Below are 18,005 nucleotides of genomic sequence, written 5' to 3'. Positions count from 1 at the left end.
CAAGACAACACATGGTTACACAGGTGCCTACCCTACAGAAACAGGGAGCTATTGCAAGATACTTAACAGAGACTTATAGCACGGACCTTGCTGGGATTCCTCTCCCCCAGAGCAAGCCCATGGACTTTGTGTGGACTTTGACCCTGGGTAGAAAGAAGTACTGCAATGCTCGGTATACCTGAGTCTGTGCAAGAAGGGAACAAATATATACACTAGGCCAGAACCTCAGCTGGCATAAATTTGGCCTGGCTCCACTGACTTCAATGGGACAATGCTGATTTACACCCGCTGGGGATCTTGCTAATTTAGTTAAAAGCAGCCTCATAAGTTAGTATATATAACGGCAGAGTGAGGGGTCACCAAGTGAGATGAATAGGCAGCAGGTTTCAAACAAACAAGAGGCAGTATTTCTTCACGCTGCGCACAACCTGTGGAACTCCTTGCCAGAGGATGGTGTGACGACCAGGACTTTATCAGGGGGTTCCATTACACTCGTGTAAACCCGCTGTTTAAATGAGTGGAGTCAGTCTGGGTGTATGCAAGTGGAAATGAGAGTCAAGATAAACCACCATTGAACCTGGCGAAGCAACCCTGTTTTTACAGCACTGTAACTCACATCAGACGCTGGGCCCAAGGCGTCGCTCCGGATTTACACCAGTGGAACTGAGATCAAAATCTGGGTTGTGATTATTTTTAGTTTTCAGGGGACACCTTCGAGACAGAGTCCACCCTGGTAGCAGGAAAAAGCCTTTGCCTCAGGATTCTGGGGCTACGCAGCAATTTCCCCGGAGCGCCGTCACCAAACAAGGACCCTGCGTGGACGAGAACATCGGCTGCTCGTTAAAGAGCCCTGCACGTTAGAAACCAGAGGACGTGAACGCCACTTGTGAAAATGCTGCCCTTCCACACGATATTATACTCACCCACCTGGGGGCTCCAACAAACAGAGGCTAGGGACACCGTTCCTATCCATCCTGACTAATAAGTATTGATGGACCTAACCTCCATGGATTTATCTAGCTCTTTTTTGAAGACAGGGCCTCCACACCATCCTCCGGCAAGGAGTTCCACAGGTTGCACGCCCCAAAGCACGAAAGCAAGAAGCCTTTTCCTAATACTGGCAAAATAGCTCTATAATACAGAGGAGGACAGTGGCGTTGTCCTCGTTTCATAGATGGGGAAACCGAGGCACAATGGGGCAAGTCGCCCAGCAGAGTCAGGAATAGACCCTTCCTTTCCTGAGCCTGCCAGCTCCCCCTTGCTACCTTCCTCTACGCCGCGCCCGACCTTCCGTTTTCCACTGTGGGAGCCACTTCCCCCTTCTGCAAAGCTTTCTATGCGGACACAGGCCGTTCGCGAAGGCCTGCTGAGTCTGCTTCGGGGAGTTTGTTGGGGCTGGTGTGAGCATTGGACAAGCTGAAAGAACTTTCTCCCAGGACGGGGGCCCCCCACTTCTAAGCCGTGCTGGAAAATGGGAAGGAGTAAAGGGAACACTGGAAAGAACTGGGGTCACGTGGCTTCCCCGACTTGGCCCCGAAGAACCTGGCAAGAATCGGGCGTCGGGACAGGCATTCTGCTCTCAGTCGGACGCAGCTGCCCACAGGCCCGGCAGCTAGTCCACGAGGAGCGATTCCGCCCGGGGCGGGTCTCCGTTGGCCTGCAAGGACCCGCCGGGCTGGAATTCTGCCTCCTGACCAGCTGGGCTTGCGCCCTGGCTCCTGCTGTGGGTGGCGTCTTCTCCAGCGCCGTTTCGGCTCACCCCCTCTGTGGAAAGGCCTCTCGCTTGAGAAAACGCCTTGGAGGGCCCCAAGCACCTGGAGATGGACGACACTGCAGGGACAGGAGGTGAGCGGTGTGACGCGCTGTTTTGTTTTTCCTGCTGGCTGCAGTGGGCGACGCAGGGGGCAGCTGCCCCCCAGAGCCATGGGCAGGAGGGGCAAAGGACTGGAGCTTTTGGGCAGCCCAGGGTACTAGCAAGGTGTGGGGAGAGAGGCAGGAAGGGAGTGGAACAAGGGCGGGGAGGCCCTCCCTGTGGCCCTCCTCAGGCGCCACCCTGGCTGGTGCTTTGAACAAGCGATGCCAAGAAATACTAACCTGGCCTGGGGCGGGAGCAGATGGTGCTGACGACCGTGGGCGTCTGCGACTCCAAGCTGGGAAGGAGAAAAGAGACATTGAGAGGCTGAGGAACGCAGACGGGTCTCAGACACTTGTGAAAAATGCTGCCCTTCCGCCCTCACCCACACGGGGGCGCCAACAAATGGCGACCCGGGGCACCATTCCTACCCATCCTGACTAATAAGTATTGATGGACCTAACCACCGTGTATCTATCTAGCTCTTTGGTGAACCCTGTCAAAGTCCTGGCCTTCACACCATCCTCTGGCAAGGAGTTCCACAGATTAACAGTGTGCTGAGTTACCCTTTGGTTTGCTTTAAACCTGCTCCTTTTTCATTTCATTGGGTGACCCGCAGTTCTTGTGTTATGGGAACAACTACATAACTTTTCCTTATTTGCTTTCTGCACACCAGTCATGGTTCTCTAGACCTCTCTCACATCCCCGCTTCGTCTCCTCTTTTCTAAGATGAAAAGTCCCAGGCTACGTTTACACTGGCATGATTTTCCGCAAATGCTTTTAACGGAAAAGTTTTCCGTTAAAAGCATTTGCAGAAAAGAGCGTCTAGATTGGCACAGACACTTTTCCGCAAAAGCACTTTTTGTGGAAAAGCGTCCGTGCCAGTCTAAACGCGCTTTTGCGCAAAAAAACCCCGATCGCCATTTTTGTGATTGGGGCTTTTTTTGTGCAAAACAAATCTGGCCCTTTTGCGCAAAAGTTTTACGCAAAAGGACTTTTGCCCGAACGAGAGCAGCATAGTATTTCTGCAAGAAGAACTGATTTCAGACAGTAAGAAGTCAGTGTTCTTACGGAAATTCAAGCGGCCGGTGTAGACAGCTGGCAAGTTTTTCCGCAAAATCAGCTGCTTTTGCGGAAAAACTTGCCAGGCTAGACACAGCCCCAGTGTTTTTAATCCCTCCAGCCGTTCCGTTCCCCTAATCTTATTTTGGATCCCTTCCAGATCTACCGACGTATCCCTGCTCTTCACATCACCGGTATTTGTGTGCTCTCTTGTATCAGACCCCTTTCCGCAATCTGTCCATATGTCAGTGTGACATACAGATAGATTTACACTGTGACATACCCCCACACTGTTCTGAGCTTAGACCGGACGGTTGCTGGGTAACTAAACCCACGTTGTATGGGGATCGGAGGCGAGGGCTGTTTACATGAGTGTCTGCGTTCTCTTGGGGGTATCGTAAAGTCAGGTCCCTCCCGTATTTCAGAGAACAAGTTCCCACCCAGTTTTAAAGCTGAGTCTGAGGCGTCTGTTATGAAAATGCAATAACTAAACAAAACCCACCCCTGCACAATTTCTCCCACATGCTCCCCTTCCCCAGGGATGTCTGGCATGCCCCACAAGTACCACAAACCAGTGGGGGTAGCCTTGCCCTGTGTGTGTTATATCTGGAGACCAATGCGCCCTTTAATCTTTTCTATTCCTGTGCGGAATAATTTTGTATGTGCCCCCAGGTATGTGCACCACCAGTAGTAACAAAACCTCATTGTGGGTACTCGGCTAATCAGCTAAGCAGCTGCTCAGGCAAGGAACATCTGGAAACACCTCCAAGGCGCAGAGTTTGGGTCCAGATCTGGGGGCAGGGGGTTCAGGCCCAGAGGTTTGGTTCAGCCCTCAGAGAACAGGCCGTGCTTGTCCACTGCTTGGCAGGACATCGGAGCGAGATTTGGAGATCCCGATTCCTGCCCTGGGTGCCTCGGTTTCTCCCACGCACATGCTGTGGGCTGACCCACCTGCTCTCCTCTCCTTCCACCAGCTTCCGGTAGGTGAGGATTTCCACGTCCAGGGCCAGCTTGATGCTCAACAGGTCCTGGTGCTCCTTTGCCAAGCGAGCCATGGCCGCCTTGCCTTTCCGCAGGGCCCCCTCCAGCTCGGCCACCTTGGCCCGGGCGTCCTGGAGAGCCAGCTGGCCGCTTTCCCCAGCGTCTCTGATGTTCTCTTCCAAATGCAGGCACTGGGGCAGCAAAGGGGGCGGGAAACGCCATGAGGGGGGCAGCGGGTGCTGCAGAGATAGGGGGGCAGGTCCCTCCGCCCTCGGGTCTCAGGCGCCCCCCGACCCCGACTCCCGGCACAGACTTCGTCAGCCGCACGTGGGGCCACGTGGGTGCGCGGGGTGGGTCTGAAATGCTTATGGGGGCTCCCCGCGCTTCTGGAACAGCAGGGTGGGCCGAGGGCGAATGCCTCCATAAACCGCCCTTTGTCGTAACACACCCTCCCTCCACCCCATAACCGGCCCTCAGAACACCCCCCTTCCACCCTGTAACCACCCCTCAGAACACCTCCCTCCACCCCATAACCGGCCCTCAGAACACCCCCCCTCCACCCTGTAACCACCCCTCAGAACACCCCCCTTCACCCCCATAACCGGCCCTCAGAACACCCCCCTTCACCCCATAACCGGCCCTCAGAACACCCCCCCTCCACCCTGTAACCACCCCTCAGAACACCCCCCTCCACCCCATAACCGGCCCTCAGAACACCCCCCTTCCACCCTGTAACCACCCCTCAGAACACCCCCCTTCACCCCCATAACCGGCCCTCAGAACACCCCCCTTCACCCCATAACCGGCCCTCAGAACACCTCCCTCCACCCCATAACCGCCCCTCAGAACACCCCCCTTCACCCCATAACCGGCTCTCAGAACACCCCCCTTCCACCCTGTAACCACCCCTCAGAACACCTCCCTCCACCCCATAACCGGCCCTCAGAACACCCCCCTTCACCCCATAACCGCCCCTCAGAACACCCCCCTTCACCCCATAACCGCCCCTCAGAACACCGCCCTTCACCCCATAACCGCCCCTCAGAACACCCCCCTTCCACCCTGTAACCACCCCTCAGAACACCCCCCTTCACCCCATAACCGCCCCTCAGAACACTCCCCTTCCACCCCATAACCGCCCCTCAGAACACCCCCCTTCACCCCATAACCGCCCCTCAGAACACCCCTCTTCACCCCCATAACCGCCCCAGAACACCCCCCTTCACTCCATAACCGCCCCTCAGAACACCCCCCTTCCACCCCATAACCGGCCCTCAGAACACCCCCCTCCACCCCATAACCGCCCCTCAGAACACCCCCCTCCACCCCATAACTGGCCCTCAGAACACCCCCCTTCACCCCCATAACCGCCCCCAGAACACCCCCCTTCACCCCATAGCCGCCCCTCAGAACACCCCCCTTCCACCCCGTAACCACCCCTCAGAACACCCCCCTCCACCCCATAACCGCCCCTCAGAACACCCCCCTTCACCCCCCGTAACCGCCCCTCAGAACACCCCCCTTCCACCCCATAACCGCCCCTCAGAACACCCCCTTCCACCCCATAACCAGCCCTCAGAACACCCCCTTCAACCCCATAACCAGCCCTCAGAACACCCCCCTTCCACCTCATAACCGCCCCTCAGAACACCCCCCTCCACCCCATAACCGCCCCTCAGAACACCCCCCTTCACCCCATAACCGCCCCTCAGAACACCCCCCTTCACCCCATAACCAGCCCTCAGAACACCCCCCTTCCACCCAATAACCAGCCCTCAGAACACCCCCCTTCCACCACATAACCGCCCCTCAGAACACCCCCCTTCCAGCCCATAACCAGCCCTCAGAACACCCCCCTTCCACCCCATAACCGCCCCTCAGAACACCCCCCTTCCACCACATAACCGCCCCTCAGAACACCCCCCTTCCACCCCATAACCAGCCCTCAGAACACCCCCCTTCCACCCCATAACCGCCCCTCAGAACACCCCCCTTCCACCCCGTAACCGCCCCTCAGAACACCCCCCTTCACCCTATAACTGCCCCTCAGAACACCTCCCTTCACCTCATAACTGCCCCTCAGAATACCCCCCTTCCACCCCATAACCGCCCCTCAGAATACCCCCCCTTCCACCCCATAACCTCCCCTCAGACCACCCCTTTCTCTACCCTTCCTCCCCCCATAACTGCCCCTCAGATCACCCCAGCCCCTCTCTCCCCCTAGCCTCCCCAACCCCCACAACACACGTACCGACTCCCTCTATGACTCCACCCCATGGCAAACCCTGCCCCCCCACACACTCTCCCCCCTAATCCTTTCCTCTCCCTCCCCCACTTTCCCCTCCACAGCAAACCACTGGCAAACCAAAACCCCGTTCTCTGCCTCAGTTTCCCCTCCCACCCTTCAGCTCTTTGGACCACGTGACACGCGTCCGGGGCTCCCCGTCTCCCCAGGCGCAGGCCTCACCTGGCTCTCCAGGGACACGATGGACGACCGCAGCTTCTGAATGTGTATGTTTAGCTCCGCCATCTCCCGCCGGCTGCTGAAGAGGTGCTCCCTGTACGCGGCGGTGGAGGGGGGGGCTCCGTCGGCCAGCTGCAGGGGAGAGTCCAGAGCCAGTCAGCCCGGTACCGCTGCCCCGGGGACTCTGCGGGGAGCCGCTGCCGGCGACGGACACCGCGGTGGGGCAAGGAGCCCCACATTGAAACTGGGGCGTGGGGACGAAATCGGGGGGGCTCCCCAGTGCCTTTTGGGGAGTCTGTGTGTGTGTGGGGGGGGGTGACGCCACCCTGAGACCTCCTGCCTCCCTCCCTTCCCCTAACGCCCCTCGGCTTTCTCGCCTTCTTTGCTCTTTTCCTTTACAGCCTAGGAAGGGCCCTCGGGAGGCATCACGTCCAGTCCCCTGGGACCAAGCACAGTCTAGCCCAGGGCGACACAACTTTGGAAACCCCGGAGGCCACAGTGACACACACAGCACACGCCGAGGGCCGCCACTTCAGTGTGGTTGCATGGATATGCAAATATACATGCAAATACATGCAAATTGCTTCTCTCCCACAATGCCCCGGTGCGGCACCTCCTCCCTGGGGCTTGACACGCCGACGCCCTGCACCCGCCTGCTCCCGCCACCCCGGGCGCTTGCATCTGCCAGCGCTCACCCCGCTTGGGAGACGCCGCGCCGTGTTCCCAGCGGAGGCCGTGTTGAGCCCCGTGTCAACCCACGCTGCCCCACAGGCTGCAACCTGCGGCCCACAGGCCGTGTGTTGAGTAGCCCTGGTCTGGACCATCCCTGACAGGCATCTGTCCAGCCTGCTCTTAGATCTCAGAGATGGAGATTCCACAACCTCCCTAGGCAATTTATTCCAGTGCTCAACCACCCGGACAGGAAGTTTTCCTGCTGTCCAAACTAACCCTCCCTGGCTGCAATTTAAGCCCATTGCTCCTTGTCCTGTCCTCAGAAACCAAGGAGAACAATTTTTCTCCTTCTAACACCCTTTCAGGGACTTGAAAGCTGCTCTCATGTCCCCTCTCCGTCGTCTCTTTTCCAGACTAAACAACCCCAATTCCTTCAGCCTCCCCTCGCAGCTCACGCTCCCTACACCAGTGTTTCTCAACCACTGGCACAAGTCCCCTTGGGGGTACTCGAGAGACGTCGGGGGGATACGTCCACACAACTGAAATTTGGAGAAAAAGGAATTTTTGTTTTAAGTTTGACGGCGTTTTATTATTTTGGGACTTTTTACCCTCAAAAATGTCATCGCCCGCCCGGCTACGATGAAGTTGTTTAAACAAATGCGTTGCAAGGGTAGAAAAAAAATTGTGTGTTGGAAAACTGTAGGCGCTGGGGGTACTTAACATTTTTTTTTTTTTGTTTGGAGAAAGGGGTACTTTAAAAAAAAAGTTGAGCAACACTGGCCGAGAGCTTCCATCATCTTTGTTGCTCTTCTCTGGTCCGTCTCCTATTTCTCCACATCTTGGCCCCCTCCCTACCCTGCTCCTTCTCTCCCCCCCTCCTCTCACCAATCCGCAGGGTTTCTAGGAAGCCTCCTGCTTCCCGCCCCCCCAGCCTAGCAGCTTGCCCTCCCCCCGACCGGCAGTACCTTGCTCCAGGTCTGGGCTTCCGCGTCCTCCCAGCTCCTGAGCGCGAGGGCTTCGTACTGAGCCCTCACTTCCTCCACGAGGTGGCTCAGGTCGAGGTCGCATCGGTTATCGATCCCCAGGACCACGGAGATGTCCTGGATTTCCGACAGCAGCGCCTGGTGCTCCTAGAGCGATGGGAGAGGAGAACTGAACGGATCCGGGGGAAGCAAAATAACCGGGGCCGCTCAGGCAGCCGGCAGGTGGGACGTTTTCAGAAGTCGGGGCTCCATGTTGACCCCCCCCCCCCCCACACACACACAGTGGAGTCGTTTGATTTGGAGGGTGCATTTAATTCACCCTCCCTCCAATGTCTGGGCCGGGGCTGTGGGTTGGGCCTTTGCTGGGGTGTCAAATCCCCCAGATTCTGGGCAAAGAGTTTGTGGTCAGAGGCCTGCTGAAGGCGAGGGGGGGGGGGAATATGGCAGGTGCCGCAGGGCCCACGATTCAAAGGGGTGTCCGGCCGCCACTGCTTCTACTATGTCTGGAGCTCTGGGTCTTTTAAATCCCCTCCGGACCCCTGCGGCTCCGAAGGCTGCAGAGTGCAGGGCCACACCATGCTCCGGGGAGCGTGGCAGGCTGGCTACCCACGCCACGCCCCCTTCCGATTGAGACTCCGCCTCTTTCTGCCAGAGGCCCCGCCCCCTTTGCACAAGCCCCGCCCCTGCTTTGAGCGTGGAGCTGTCGGCACCCCGGCCCAGACGCCAAGCACATCAAAAAATGAGATAAGCTCCTGGAGGAAAGTCTATCGATGGCCACGAGACAAGCTGATCGGGAGAGGTAACCCCATGCTCCCTGGGAGTGGATGGATCACTCTATTGCTCTCACCTGATCTTTGCCTCTGACGCCTTTGGCACTGGCCATGCTGGAAGAGGGGCTATCGGGCTAGCCAGCCCAGTGGTTTGAGCCAGTGTGGCAATGCTTCTGGCTAGCTAGATTGTGCTACATACACGGTGCCCACAGACTTCATGGCTGACTCTGCACTGGATTGATCCTGGAACTGCCTGCCAACCCGACAGCTAGAACGCAGGTCCGCAGGCTGCACCCAAGGCCCCTGAGTGCTTCAGAAGAATCGCCGTTATGGCTTGACAATATAGGGGCTATGACACACGTCTGCAACCGACTTCAGTGGAATACATTTGGAATAAATGTATCCCTTTGGAATAAATCCCTGTGTTTTCAGCCTTTCTCCTCCATCAACGTTCTTCTACTTCAAACTTCCGTAGCTCTTTGTCTCCAGGGATTTGCTAGAAGGTGAGGACCAAATGACCGTGCGTTACCTCTCCTTGGTTGGGAGAGCAATGATTGGGACTGGAATGATGCTTCATCTGTCCCGGGGACAAGCCTTCCTCCGTGGAAGAGGATTTTAAGAGTATTTCTTTCCCACCGGGACTTGTTCCTCAGGGGTTGTTAGAGGAAAGGTTGATATGGGAGAATGCATGTCAATTTCATGTGCTGGGGCGGTTTCTATGCACGCCAGGGCCAATCCGGAGTAATTCAGTGATGTTCCTTGTGAGAACTGGGTTCATAAGGGTGCACAGAATCAGACAGGTGGGGTTACAAGACTGGGAAAAGGACACAAGAGCAGAATCATGCGCAAGAAATCAGGATTTTTTTCATGTTTGAGTTTTGGGGGGATTTTCCTAGTTGTCAAGTCAAGCCCAAAGGAAAGATTTTTCCAGAACCAAGTTTTCTTGGTCAGTTTTTTCTCTCCCAGGAGAGTACTTTCTCCCAAGTTGAAATAGAGCTAGGTGCTATGATTCCCAAGTCTTACTTGTGCTAACCACTAGGCTACGTTCCCACAGCTGGGAACAGGACTTAGAAGTCCTGCCTCCCAAATCTCCCTCATGCTAGCCACTAATTCAGATTTACCAGAGCAGTAGCCCCTACAAAAAGATCAGTAAGTTATGATGTTCACTGCCAGTTTTGAATGGGACCAGGAATAAATGATGTACCACATATTTATAACAGGGTTAAGGTATGTCTATGGCACACATTTATCCCTGGTTCTCAAGCTTTGAGCCCAGATCTTTCTCTGTCCTGTCCATGCACAAATCAGTCTGCTTTAGGTCGGCAATTTTTTCCATCCACGCACCGACTTTTTCCCCGTCCATGTGCGGAATAAAATTGTTGTCCGCACCAAGGAATGTGCACCACCAGTAGAAACAAAAAACCTAACTGTGGACACTCTGCTAATCAGCTAGACAGGGTGAGAATTTCTCCCGAGTGGCCACACACACGCACAGCTTCCAGGACATGTTGGTCAGCAAGCATCCGTGACCCGGGTCTCACGACCCTGCAAGGAGGATAGGTTAGAGCTCGAATCCTGCTGCGGCTCTGGTCCAAATTCAGTCCTCCTGCAGTGTGGACACAACTCTCCCTGAAGACTCGTGTCAGAAGGCCTAACGCAGAGCAGTGTGGACGCATTAACAGGAGAGCCAGGTCCAGCGATTGTCAACCCAGCGATTGAGTGTGGGCCCCTAGGCACCATCTGGGAAACAACGAATCCACACACCTGGTCTTCTCAACCTGGGGGTACAGCACCGTGTAGACGTACCCTCCGAGACCTTCCCCGCTACGTCTCGCCAGAGGAGAAAGCTTTGTCCCCTTGGCCCCGGTCGCTTTGAAAAGCAGAGGCAAAGGGAGGGATCCGGGAGACAAGACCCTGCATGTCAAACAGCACCGCGAGTCTTCCCCTGGGAACAGTCAGCGCAACGGCCAGGCCAGGTGTGATTTCTTTGCACAGCGGGCGGGGGAAAGAAGGCGACAGGCTGCCAAAGTCAACAGCGCGAATCCCAGGAGAAATGAACGCCAGAGCAAGCGGGGAACGTGTGCGGACAGCGAGGGGGGCGGACTGCCAGGCCAGCGGGCGCTGGGCGTAGAATCACAGGATCCTAGCCCAGGAAGGGACCTCGAGAGTCCTCCCGGCAGGACCCAGCACCAGCTAGACCAGGGGTCACCAGCCAGTCGATCGGGATCTCCCGGGAGATCTCGGAGCCTCTGGCAGGGGATCCCGACTGGCTTGGCAGGACTGCCGGCACGTCCGCTGCCCCTCCCCACGTGGCTGCGCATCTCCCGCCCTTTGTCTTGGAGCTGCCCCTGCTACCTGTGCAGGGCAGGGGAGGGAGAGGAGGGCGCTGATGTCAGGGTGCCCCCTCCCACCCTGTATCCTATCTCCACTGAATGGGGAGGGAGTGGGGGGGCACAGGGCTTGGGATGGAGGGAGTTTGCTGGCTGCTTTGGGGAGTGGTGCAGGGCCAGGGCAGGGACGAGCCTGCCTCAGCCCCACTGCCCCCCCCCCCACTCAGAAGTCCCCTCGGGTAAGCAGGATCCAGCTGGAGCCAGAATCCTGAATCCCTGAGCCCCCTGGACTCAAACTCCTTTACAAAGCCTGTATCCTGCCCCCTCTTCTGCACCCCAACTCCCTGCCCCAGGCTCAGCTCAGAGCCCCTCGCACCCCCCAAACCAAGACCCAAGACCAAAGCCTGTGCCCAGCCCTCTGCCCCTGCCTGGTGAAAAGGAGGGAGGATGGGGGAGGAGGGAGGACAGAGTGAGCAGGGGCGGGGCCTCAGAAAAGGGGCAGGAAGGAGGCGGGGCCAGGGGATTTGCGTCGAGGTAGAGCCTGGATTGCACTTCAATTCCAAAAGTGATCTCGTGCTTAAAAAGGCTGGAGACACCCTGACAGGCATCTGTGCAACCTGCTCTTAAATCTCTCCAGGGATGGGGATCCCACGACCTCCCCAGGCAATTTATTCCAGTGTTTCACCACCCGGACAGGCAGGAAGTTTCTCCTAATATCCAAGCGAAGGGCTCCCTCTCATCTCTAACATCCTTTCCCGGCAGTGCAGCCAGCACTGGGGGACACTGGGGTCCCTATTGCCCCATTGCTTCTAACGTCATCTGGGAGGCAGAACGGTCTAGTGGATAGGGCACGGGCTTTGCCCTCAGGAAACTACGTTTTCGTGCCAATGCCCGGCTGGGCGACTCGTGCCTCAGTTTCCCCATGTCTCAACCAGGGATCATTCTACCGGCCTCCTTTGCAAAGCCCTGGGAGGTTTTACTGTTGCAGAGCGTTCGGGTAACCCACACACCTTCCGGGCGTGGTGCACTGGGCCGGTGTGTAGCATGGAGGCCAGGTACTGAGAGAACAAGGCGAGCCTTTATGGAGCTGTTAGCTCCCGGGGTAGCGTTCCTGCGCTGAGTCTGCCCACGCGACGGAGAATCAGCTGTGTTCTCTGAGTCAGTCAGTCACGGGTGCGGGGGCTGGGATGTGAAATGCCAATTTGCTGCTTTCCGGGTGGATGCTGAGGCTCCGCCTCTTTCTTTTCCGTGGGTGCTCCGGCCCAGGAATGGAACGCCGAGGCCCACTCCTTGGAGAGCTGCCTGCTCCGGGCGCCTTGGAGCAAGGCCGACCGGGGGGCTGGAACGCACCTATTGCGCTACCACACCAGAGGGGAGACCCGGGTAGCGGTGCTGGAGAAGGCATCCCTGCAGATCCCAGCTGGAGACACAGATACGCCCTGCTGCCCAGGGTCTGTAATTTCATCCCTGCGGAGCTATTCTTTGGATGCGGATCTGCCTTAATCCCCTTGCTTTGAATCTCGCTAAGCTATTTCCCTGAACAACATCCTGCTAAACAAATGACACCAGCAACACCTACCCGGTGCTAAGAGACCCATCCGCATGGCCAGGGCTGGCCCGGACCAGCTACAGAATTTCAGTGTCGACTTTGAATTCGCAGACCGCCGGAAGGTCTCAGACCCGCAGCTCCAACCCAAGACCGACCCTCTCCCCTGCAGTTCTCAATTCTGGGAGTCACCATTAGCTGATCCAGGCTTGAGAATTGGGGCCGTGAGTTTTTTAGCACAGGGCAGAGGTAGATGGTTCTACTTTCTGGGCCAGAATTTGATCTCACGGAGGGTGGCGTACACCTGGGATGACCCCAGAGAAATCAATAGGCCGAATTCTGCTCCTGCTGTCCGATGGAAATCAGGAACGATGCCCCAGCACAGCAGAACACCTAAGCCTGTGCTTAACCTTAAGCACATGCTCAAGAGCAAGGAAACACCCATCAAACGCATTCGGCCCATCGCGCATGCTCCCAGTACTTTGCTGAATCGGGGCCTAACCAGGTCGCCATCAGTGGACTTAGCCTGATGTACCATCAGTGAGAGGAGAAATGAGATGTAACGGAGTTAAAAGTTTACACCAGCCTGAGACCAGAACCTGGCCCTGCGATGGTGTAGAAGCTTATAACCCCTGGCATGCCCTTGTGGAGAAAGTGGGCACCTTGAGATTCAAAAATGTTGGCAAATGCAAAAATCAAGCAAACAGTCATCCGGGGTGAAACGAAATGTTCTGTTTCCACCCAGTAAAACCCTTTGTTTTCATGTCGACCCTTTTTACACAGTTTTGGGCCCGGAAAACACAAAGGCTGCATCTAGACTGGCAAGTTTTTCCGCAAAAGCAGCTGCTTTTGCGGAAAAACTTGCCAGCTGTCGGCACTGGCTGCTTGAATTTCTACAAGAACACTGACTTCCTACTGTCTGAAATCAGTGCTTCTTGCGGAAATGCTATGCTAGTCTAGATGTAGCCAAAATGAAAGGAAATTTTGGAACAAAAAGTCGTTTGAAATGGAAAACTTCCCAAGTGAATTCTGTCGGTGGTTTCAGAATTCTGGGGGCTTTTTCAGCACCACGAACACAAATTCACCTGATGTTTTGGGGGTGCTGAAGCTGCGTTTTCCACCAGAAAGAAAGTATTGGGCGGAACAATTTCACCCAGCCCCACAATTGCACACACTTAAATATCTGCTCTTATTGTTCCTTCTTACTTGCTCCCGTATGGTTTTCTTTAATTCCAGCACCTCTCGAAGTCCATTCAATTTCACTTCCAGCTCGATTCTGTGTATGGTACTGGCGTCTAAATCCTGTGGGACAAAGAAGACATACGGGTGCTATTCACAAATGATCAGTACTTGGGGTAAGGCATCTTCCCCGTCATACAGCGCTTACCCGGGAGAAAGCAGTGTCCCAAGGGGATGCTATCCATCCATTCTGCAGTATGGTGAGCCACCCAGGAGAGACCCAGCCAGCAGCCCTGTGTTTCTCCTGGGGGTGCACATCTGCCTATGCCTCGGTGCACAGAACAAACTTTATTCTGCACGTGGGTGGAAAAACGGAGAGGGAACATTGATGGTGGGAGTTGCTTCTGGCATGGAGGCTAGAGATAGCATCCCTGCCCATCCTGGCTAAGAGCCATTCCATAGAAGGAAACAAGAAGGACTGGCCCATAAACGGGACTGGCCCCATGTAACAGTCATCTTTCAATCACAAGGAAAAGCAGAGATGATTGAGAACTCTGATGCAATGAACCAGTGCAGCACAAACGGCACCTACCAGGATATTAGCCCATGCGGGGGTAGCTTGTAATTAACCAGCATGATTATTTATGGAGCATTCCTGACTGCTCATAACACCCTGTCTTTCCTTGCCAGAGATTCCAAACCCCATACACATGACAGATGAGGTTTGCTAGCTCATTGTATCTGCAGCTGCCTCTGGGGTGGAACACGGCAGCTGTTGAACCAGGCCCGACAGCACTACACTTCACAGGGAGCGAAGGAGAATGTGGTCTGCCACTGGTTCTCAACCTTTACCATACCGTGACCTTGTGTAGAGAAATGTTTCTGGATGCCCCGATAGGAGGGTGATCCAGTGGAAACCCCCTTACGACCAGTGTTCCCTGTAAGTCGGGTGTTTGGACGTGGAGTCAGGAGAGGTTTAAATGATCCCCAGGGGCTTAGCAGAGCACCCACAGCTCGGTTTTTGTTTTTACTGGTGGTGCACATTCACACATACCTCGGTGCACATAAAATTATTCCACACTTGGACGGAAAAGATTAGAGGGAACATTGCTTGCAAGCCTATTGGATCATGGCCTCCCAGGCTGAGACCTGATAGCATCTACAACTGAAACCTGGGCTGTGTGATTTGCTACTGCTGGTCTTTTTATGCTGTAGCTCAGGGTTCTGAAAGGTGGTTGCTCCAGGTGCAGGGATGGTGTATCTCAAGGTATAGGAAGGGGATAGCTCAAGGTGCAGGGATGGTGTAGCTAAGGGTATAGGAGGGAGGTAGCTCAAGGTGCAGGAAGGGGTTGTCAGGGTTCAGAGATGGTGTAGCTGAGGGTGCAGGAAGTGTCAGGGTGCAGGGGTGGTGTATCTCAGGGTGCAGTGACAGTGTAGCTCAGGGTGTAGGAAGAGGGTAGCCCAGGGTGTAGGAAGGAGATGTCAGGGTACAATGACGGTGTAGCTCAGGGTGTAGGAAGGTGTCAGGGTGCAGAACGGTATAGCTCACGGTGTAGGAAGGAGGTGTCAGGGTGCAGTGATGGTGTAGCTCAGGGTGTAGGAAGGAGGTGTCAGAGTACAGTGATGGTATAGATCAGGGTGTAGGAAGGTATCAGGGTGCAGTGATGGTGTAACTCAGGGTGTAGGAAGGAGGTGTCAGGGTGCAGTGATGGTATAGCTCAGGGTATAGGAAGGAGGTGTCAGGGTGCAGTGACGGTATAGCTCAGAGTATAGGAAGGTGTCAGGGTGCAGTGATGGTGTAGCTCAGGGTGTAGGAAGGTGTCAGGGTGCAGTGATGGTGTAGCTCAGGGTGTAGGAAGGAGGTGTCAGGGGGCAGTGATGGTGTAGCTCAGGGTGTAGGAAGGAGGTGTCAGGGGGCAGTGACGGTGTACCTCAGGGTTCAGGGATGGTGTCGCTCAGGGTGTAGGAAGGGGTGTCAGGGTGCAGGGATGCTGTAGCTCAGAGGGTAGAAGTACTAGGGTTGTGTGCAAGGAAGTCAGTGCTGAGGAGACAGTGGATAGCCCCGTACCTTTTTCAGCTCCATGAAGGTGAATTCCAGGCCGCTACGTTTCTGTATTTCATCCTCGTACCTATGGAGAGAGAAGAGATTGTAAGGGACCCCCCCATCGCTGATCCGACAGGAGGGAACTTGGCGGGTGCAACATCCAGAGAAGAGCTAGGAATAGAGCTAACAGGTCTATATAAATCTACGGGATGCCCACACCTTGAATCCTGCGGGCAGACGTGGGCGCCTCCTCTCCAAAAAGATCTCTTGGCATCGGAAAAGGTTCCAAAAAGGGCAACAAAAATGATGAGAGGTTTGTCACGGGTGCCATAGGAAGAGAGATTAAAAAGACGGGGACTTTTCAGCTTAGAAAAGAGGAGACGAAGGAGGGATAGGATCGAGGTCTATACAATCGTGACTGGTGTGGAGAAAGCGAAAAAGGAAACGCTATTTATTTGTCCCCATAACATGAGACCTAGAGGTCATGAGAAATGAAATGAATAGGTAGCAGATTTAAGACAAAGAAAAGGAAGTTTTTCTTTACGTGGCGCATCATCAACCTGTGGAACTCCTCGCCAGAGGATGTGGTGAAGACCAAGACTTTAACAGGGTTCAAAAAAGAGCTAGATAAATTCATGGAGATTAGGTCCATCAATGGCTGTTAGCCAGGATGGGCGGGAACGATGTCCCCAGCCTCAGTTTGTCAGAAACTGGGAATGGGTGACAGGGGAGGGATCACTTGATGATTCCCTGTTCCCTCCCTCTGGGTCACCTGGCATTGTAAAGGGGCAAGTAAAGGAAACGATGGCTCCTTCCTAAAAAGTTTACAAAAGACTAATCGATGCCTAAGAGATGTTTTAAGACATGGCTCATCCATTAGTATGGAGCCCAAAAGGCTGCTCAGACGCTCGGCTCATAACCCTCTACAGCACCTCAACTTAAAATCTTCCAGAGCACGCGGTGCTCTCCCTTGTAATGTGCTTATGGCCTCTATTTACCCGTTAGGAGCTGCTTATAAAAGGAGCCTTCTTATAAGATCCAGCTAGGCTGGTCTGGACCCCAAGGGAGCGTAGCTTTAGGGCAATCTAGACAACTCTGCCTGGTAACAGAGAAAGGTACTGCTGTTCTTGGTAACTAATCATTCACAGCCTCCTTTGTACTGCGGTTCCAGCTCTCTGTGCTCGGAGCTGTACAAACACAGAAGATGGTTCCTGCTGCAGATGGATTAAAATAGTCCAGGTTTAGGGGACAGGCCTAAGAGATGGGAAAAGGGGGTGAGGGACCCAAACAACAACAGATGAAGCCATTGTTTCTGCCGCACCCTGGTATTTCACTGTTTCATAAGCCCTGACCGGGAGGCTAGTGCAGAAATGTCAGTTCTTCTGGTTTTTCTGCTCTTGAATCGGAATGTCTGAATTGCTGCCAGCGTATACGTGTGGTTCGTAATTACAGCCTGCATCTCTCCCGCACCATCCTCCCCCGGCCCCTGATGAGAACACGTCTCGCATGGTAAAGCACTGACGTAATGTTACCTGCGGAGCCAACAACACACCTGATTGGATGGCAGCTGGGCTTGTCCACGACCCACGCTCCTGCCCCCACTTTATCCAGCAGAAAGAAGCTTGCAGGTACGGGTCTGAGCTCATGGAGGTGACTCACGTCTCCATCGGGCAATGTGGCGATATTTCCAAACTGAATTCTTTCGCGGGGGGGGACTGTCTTTTGGTCCCTGGAACGTTTCAACGTTCGATTCCAAACGCAGGCCCAAACGAGAGGCCGGCACCTCCGATTTTCCTAGCATTTCTGTTTGCAAACTGCTCCAACCTCAGGGAACTGAGATTCTCGTCCTGGTTCCACTGGTGTTTTGCGGTACCTCGCGGTGGCGGAGTGTGTCTGTCTGTCCCATGGAGACGGTGATATTTACCCACCTCTGCAAAGATTTACCATCTCTGCCCTGAGAGTTCTGGTAAAAGGTAAACATTAAACAGCGCCCTGGGAAAATATGAGCAAAAGAATGACATTTCCTAAGTGCTTGAGAAAAGGCCTTCTTCACCAAATCAAATGCTGGTTGAGGAGTAAAGGAAAAACCCAGCATTTGAGGCTAGATCCGGCGTGAATCATC

General features: G+C 54.9%; 1 protein-coding gene across 4 annotated transcripts in view; it reads right to left on the bottom strand.

Annotated features, from left to right (window-relative positions):
* Positions 1–349: 349 nt before the first annotated feature.
* KRT80 (keratin 80) overlaps positions 350–18,005 on the bottom strand; it is a 42,933-nt gene continuing 25,277 nt past the window's right edge. For all 4 annotated transcript variants that reach the window (XM_075901670.1, XM_075901671.1, XM_075901668.1 and 1 more), the window contains 7 exons: positions 15,908–15,968; positions 13,867–13,962; positions 7,997–8,161; positions 6,363–6,491; positions 3,866–4,086; positions 2,095–2,150; positions 350–1,830 (listed from right to left, as the gene is read on the bottom strand). In XM_075901670.1, coding sequence (XP_075757785.1) covers positions 1,613–1,830; positions 2,095–2,150; positions 3,866–4,086; positions 6,363–6,491; positions 7,997–8,161; positions 13,867–13,962; positions 15,908–15,968 — 946 coding nt within the window. In that variant the 3' untranslated portion in view covers positions 350–1,612. The remainder of the gene's footprint in view (positions 1,831–2,094; positions 2,151–3,865; positions 4,087–6,362; positions 6,492–7,996; positions 8,162–13,866; positions 13,963–15,907; positions 15,969–18,005) is intronic.

This window comes from Pelodiscus sinensis, chromosome 19, assembly GCF_049634645.1.
Source record: "Pelodiscus sinensis isolate JC-2024 chromosome 19, ASM4963464v1, whole genome shotgun sequence".
Taxonomy (NCBI): domain Eukaryota; kingdom Metazoa; phylum Chordata; order Testudines; family Trionychidae; genus Pelodiscus; species Pelodiscus sinensis.
This window is presented reverse-complemented; position numbering and strand designations above follow the sequence as displayed.